Source organism: Frankliniella occidentalis, unplaced genomic scaffold (genome assembly GCF_000697945.3).
Source record: "Frankliniella occidentalis isolate FOCC.00 unplaced genomic scaffold, Focc_3.1 Scaffold186, whole genome shotgun sequence".
Taxonomy (NCBI): Eukaryota; Metazoa; Arthropoda; class Insecta; order Thysanoptera; family Thripidae; genus Frankliniella; species Frankliniella occidentalis.
The window spans coordinates 478,255-483,638 of record NW_026267312.1 but is presented as its reverse complement, the minus strand read 5'-3'; the positions used below and the strand labels follow the sequence as shown (position 1 = coordinate 483,638).

The window sequence follows — 5,384 nt, the reverse complement described above, 5'->3', positions numbered from 1 at the left end:
CGGGGGGCGGGGGGAGGGGACGCAGAGCCGCGCAGAGCAGCGCAGAGTCGCGCAGCGCTCCGGCGAGGTGAAGGTCCGCATGTTTGTGTCCATGCACCGGCCCCGCCCCGCGCCGGCCTTGCCCGCCGACGCGGCCGGCTCCACCCAACCTGTCATCGCGCCCGCCCGATCAGTCCACTTTTTATTCTCCTTCTTTTCTTTTTAATATACAAACATCTTTGAGATAAATTCAATGACGTTTCTCGTCCTGGCGTGCCGCTGCAGCAAATTAAATCTTTGCCATACAAAGATCAAACATTCTTAGTAACGTTGCAACAAGCATTTTACATTGCAGTGCATGACACAACACTACGTCAATTTTAGCGAGTTTGGTGGGTTTTGGAATTTTTGCTTTTGGAGTGACTTTTGTATACTCGTGTGTCGTGTCGACAGCGCTCAGTGCCCCCGCGGAGAAGGCGGACCCGGAGTCGCCGCTGCCCAACTACACGCTCGTCTCGGGGCTGCCGACCTACGACGAGGCGCTGGACCAGCTGCAGCAGCGCCGCGAGCTGCGCCGCTCCTCCTCGGCGCAGAGGGCCATCGAGCTGGCCGTGGCGGCGGCGCGGGCCGCGGGCAACCTCATGGCGGTCCGGAGGCTGCAGAACATCCGGCACATGTCGGTGGGCGACCTCATCCAGTACACGTTCCGCTCCAACTCGTTCGACAAGAGGTGACCAAAAGCACCTTAAGGCGGTGGAAGAAATAATGATTACCCGTGAGTTTGAAATTGACATTTCAAAAAAACTCTTTTGAAATTTTCAAACCACCCTTGGAAACACAAGTATTTATAGACTTGCTACACTGAAAAAGAAATACTAGTTGCAGTTACTAGGATCTTCGTGGGCGGTACTAGACAGTCTAGTACCTTTTATTACTTTTGCTACTTTTTATTATTATTATTATGGAGTGTGATTGTGATTTTTTTAATGTACGAAACAAAAAGCACCCCTATAATTTATATCGTGTTGTCGTGGTTTGTCGTATTTATTCTGAAAACAGTACAACTTTTAGGCATGAGAATTAAATGTATCTCTTCAAAACAACTGTGTGGCTGGTTATGGTTTTACCCGCACCCCCGGGCTGTATTGTCATCACACGCACTCGGTCACTAATATTAGTACTGCACTTCGTGCGTCACGGTGCGTCACATGTTGTGCTTACATGACGAGGCTGCCGGAGATGAAGAAGAAGAGGCCGAGAGAGAAAGAAAACAAGACGATTCCGTACCGTGCATGCGCGAGAAATAAATGACGTCGTGATTGTGCGGCTGTGTTGCTGTATGCGTTCGATTGCCTGCGTGCTGCCGGTGTCGATGCACCGCGCGCGTCGCGTACTCGCTCGGCTCGGCTCGCGCGGGGCAGGCGAGGGTCGGCGAAGGTGCGCCGTAACTTCGCCTTGGCTCCTTCCGTCATTCCCTCCACACGCCTTGGCGCGCGTTCAGAGCTTCCGGCGGAGGCCGCCCGCCGGTGTCCACAGCGTAGTCATATTTATTGTTATTTTGAACAAACGTAAAAAGACTTTTTTTAATTTTCTGACAAAAACAACTAACAAATTTTGATGTACAAAAAAATGCTGTACAAAAAAGTTTTTAGTTTTACTTGTAAAATTTGTTTAGGTGCAAAAACTTGTCAAAACCTATATGTCTTTTCATTGGGAGCCCGTGTTGATGCGTCAACTATACAGACCTCATTTAAAAATATTGACGTTTACTTAGTCCACTTAGTCGCATGACGAAAACTGAAAAGGAATCTAACCGTTATGGACGGGCGGGTCAGTCGTACTGTGTAAAAGCAAATAGTACCTCAATTACAAAGTACATTCAACATTCAAGGGTCGGCCCAAGGCCTTCCCTCCCCCCCCCCCTCCCCCTTTTGCCTCCCTCCTTGCAGCCAGCGTTACTTGTAAGTTTCTCATACCGAAGCGTCGGGCTCAGCAGAGCAGTGGGGAGAGAACACCACCACCACCATCCCCTCCTCCGCAATCTCCTGAAAATTTTATCAACATTTACCTTCAATTTTAACTCGATTCTACTGCTTTACTTGATAAAGTGGTGTTCGTTCTCTGAGAGCTTCCTAGAGTGCGCGCCTCTATTTCAGTAGAAAATGGGAAAATGTGTCTTTTATAAGACATGGAAGATTTGTTTTGTACTCTTTTGACAGGTAGCGTCGTCTGCGTCGTCTGCATTTGTAGGAAAATATCATGATGATTTCGGGAGACGACACGGTAAGAAAATTGCTAAAAATACCTAAATATCAGACCTGACAGTTCTTTGAAAAGCGAATGCCTTTCTAGCGGGTTACTGATAACAATCCTCTTCTACAGTTCTAACCTTGTTTTTCAATGACACTTTTTTGTTTACTTTTCCTGTTTACATTTTTTTCTTTTTTATCATACTCTCACAGTGTAGTTCTCTTATATTCTAAATCTATCTGTTCGCTGCTCGGTTTGCTTATAATCTGTATCTGTATGTTTTTTTTATATTTTAGTGTGAAGATGAATGGGGTGATCTACGAGCTCGTTTTGTTAAAGAAGGACTTGAATATTCATCACTGACTGTGGAGCAATGTCTCTTACATGTTTGGCGTTGGTTGGTTGATGCTGAAAGTAACTTACACAGCTCTAGACGCATGTTAGACAAACTGAGGGAACAGCAAAATGAGGAATTGGAGGTATGTGGTGCCAATGTATGCCCTTCGACCATTCCTGGCCATAAAATTGTTTCCTCGTACAAAGTGATATAAAGGGAATACTTAACTCAACTCAGAAACTTTTTTTTTAGGAAATGGAATCCTACATTGGACATATTCGAGAGCTAGCTGAAAAACGAACGGATCACCTGGAATCTGAAACAATTACCTTGCGCAACAAACTTCATTTAACTCAACAGCAAACAGCTACTCTTAACAACCTTCTACAAAGAAGTGGTCTAGAAGGAATTGACGATCTTGGAGAAGACAATATTGGGGAACAGGTTAATAACTTGGCTTTAACGTGAAGTATTTGAGTTTTCAAATAATCCACATCAACAACAAAATTTTATGTTGGTATCAGGTTGCTTTCTTAGTGGCTGATCATTTAAAACTCATGGAAGAGGTTGAGATCTTAAAGAAACTGAAATTTTCCAATGGTATGGGGAAAGAAAGTGAACTCCTAACTGAAATGGTTAAAGTAAGTTTCCTAGTTATGTTACCACGACCATCACACTGAAGTACCTTCCTACTTATGCTGATAACTTTTGAACCCTTACCCCTTAGGTAACTTCTGAAAAAGAAGTATTGCGCAGGGAAGTAAGTGATATTACTGAAAGATTAACTCTTCTTGAGAAGGCATCACGTCAACTCGAACTGGATAATGAGCGTTTGGCATTCAAGGTAAATTACTTTGTGCATAAATAGTTTGTAATATTAATACAATTTAACCACTAAATCAACAACTCAACATGTTGTGTAAGTTTTTGTAACTTTTGAAACTCTGGTGCAAGCTTTCTGAAGCTCTTGCTGAGCTGGAGGAACGAGAAGCGCAATTGAAGCAGCTAGGTCAGTTAATTATTGCATTTTTTTTGCCATAGAAAGTTGTCAGTAAGTTTTAGTAATGGCACTGTAAAGTAGTGTGTTTCGTGTGTTGAATTTTTTCCACCACTAATTTTAAGAAGGGTGAAGTCTTTAAAGAAAAAAATTTGGGGAAGGAGTAGAATCTGATCCCATTGTTGTTGTTTTTTATTTAAAGGTGGAAATGAGCAAGGAGCTGAAAGTCTGATCTGGATTTCACCTCAGAGAAGTCATCAATGTGCCCGAAGTCAATCCATGTACACTGGTCTCTACCACAGAGAGCCATCACTCAACAGCCTTCGTACTGTCAATTGGTAAATCTTGGACTGATGTGTATCTTTAATGAATAAGATCACTGTCAGTGAATCTAAAATTGTTCAATATACTTTTCCCAGTGAGGTGTCAGAAGGACAGGAGAGTTTACCTCGCAATCCATCAGAGGCCAGTCTTCTAGAAGAACATGATCAAGAACCAACTCCAAGATTGTCAAGGGCAGATACTCGCAGTTTTGGGTATGAAATCTGGCAGTTACTTTCCAATGCATTTCTACTTTTCTATCAATCATGTACATAATATTGATTTGTTTTAGAGCTGACTCTACTCCCCCTAGTCTACTACTCAGTGAACCAAATACCAGTTGTGGTTCCCTGAGGAGATTATCTAGTCTGGTTGATTCACAACATGGTGCAGGTGCAAGTGCTGGACCTCATAGTGATCTCAGCCACACCAATGAAGTGAAAAATTTGCAGGTGTGTAGAGGAAAGAGGATTAAGCAGGGTTTAATTGTATTATCATTGTATCAATGTTTCTTCCTTTTTTAGGTGGAGTTTAACACACTTAAGGAACAACATTTGGCCCTTACTGAGAAATACAATACATTAGTATTTCGACATATTCGTCAAAAAGCCAAGAGGAAATCACAACTTGATGAGCTGAGGTATTAATGAATGCATCAAAAAAAGGTCTGGTAGCTGTTTGAATTAACTCACTATTAAAGTACCGAAATATCCCACCACAGAAGGCGCATGGATGCATCTATTAGTTCCTCAAATTGTCGGATTGAATCTCTAGAATCCCAGTTAGCACTTCAAAAGAAAGCTTTGCTTGGAGAGGAAGTGTTTCGAAAACGAGTAGAAGCTGATTATCGACGTTTACAAGAGGAAAAGCGTACTCTCGTCGTCAGGTACTATTCTCAAACAATCTTTGCATCAAAAAAATCTAATGAAAACTCTTTATTTATTTACACCCTTAATTTTTTGCAGCGTTCTTAATGCTGAAAGTACTCTCAGAGCCAAAGAACGTGACATTTTAGCCTTGAAGAAAAAGGAAGAGTTCCTGGAGAACACTACAGCTGATTTGCTAGCACGAGTCCTTACTCTCAAATACACAAGAAGTTCACCAGAAAAATTATCTGGAAAAAATTTAGGTGTGATTCAGTCTTCTAAAACGGTACCAAACTTTTCAGCAGCTACAGCAGCAGCTAATCAAGAGGCTGCATCAACCTCTGATAGAAAAATTGGCCCAATTACTATTACAAAAAGGCACAGTGTAACAGATTTAGGAACTGTTTGATATAACTTAATAACTGTCTAGTTTTGCTACAATTATTTATTTTTCCAACTCATTGACGGAAACATGGTATTTTTGTGAATTATATCAGCACAGCTTGTTAACCTAAGGATAGAGGGGCACTGCTAAATGTCATCAGAGTATGATTTGATTAGAGTGCCATAATTCAAAAATTCATATTATTGTACGGAGAGCCATCATATTTTTCTAGTGATGTAATGAGATTAA

At 42.1% G+C, this 5,384-nt stretch overlaps 2 protein-coding genes across 2 annotated transcripts in view; both read left to right on the top strand.

Moving 5' to 3' along the window:
• Positions 1-1,082, top strand: part of LOC127750419 (protein commissureless 2 homolog) — an 18,712-nt gene extending 17,630 nt beyond the window's left edge. Inside the window, exon 3 of the mRNA XM_052272090.1 lies at positions 433-1,082. Within this exon, the coding sequence (XP_052128050.1) occupies positions 433-713 (281 nt within the window). The 3' untranslated portion in view covers positions 714-1,082. The remainder of the gene's footprint in view (positions 1-432) is intronic.
• A 128-nt stretch (positions 1,083-1,210) lies between these two features.
• On the top strand, positions 1,211-5,378 carry LOC113211431 (intraflagellar transport protein 74 homolog). The gene is made up of 12 exons (XM_026429795.2): positions 1,211-2,262; positions 2,526-2,708; positions 2,819-3,010; positions 3,091-3,207; positions 3,294-3,410; positions 3,521-3,575; positions 3,766-3,901; positions 3,983-4,099; positions 4,177-4,336; positions 4,409-4,524; positions 4,606-4,770; positions 4,850-5,378. Exons 1-12 carry the CDS (start codon positions 2,239-2,241, stop codon positions 5,157-5,159), a joined length of 1,692 nt encoding a protein of 563 aa, XP_026285580.1. The 5' UTR covers positions 1,211-2,238; the 3' UTR covers positions 5,160-5,378.
• The last annotated feature ends 6 nt before the right edge of the window (positions 5,379-5,384 follow it).

What these genes read in the sequence shown, in the direction of transcription:
- LOC113211431 (XM_026429795.2), top strand. Translation starts at nt 2,239, where the DNA reads ATGATGATTTCGGGAGACGACACG. An exon ending in AGCCTTCGTACTGTCAATTG is followed by an intron (nt 3,902 to 3,982) that starts GTAAATCTTGGA and finishes TACTTTTCCCAG; the next exon opens with TGAGGTGTCAGAAGGACAGG. An exon ending in ATGAAGTGAAAAATTTGCAG is followed by an intron (nt 4,337 to 4,408) that starts GTGTGTAGAGGA and finishes TTCCTTTTTTAG; the next exon opens with GTGGAGTTTAACACACTTAA.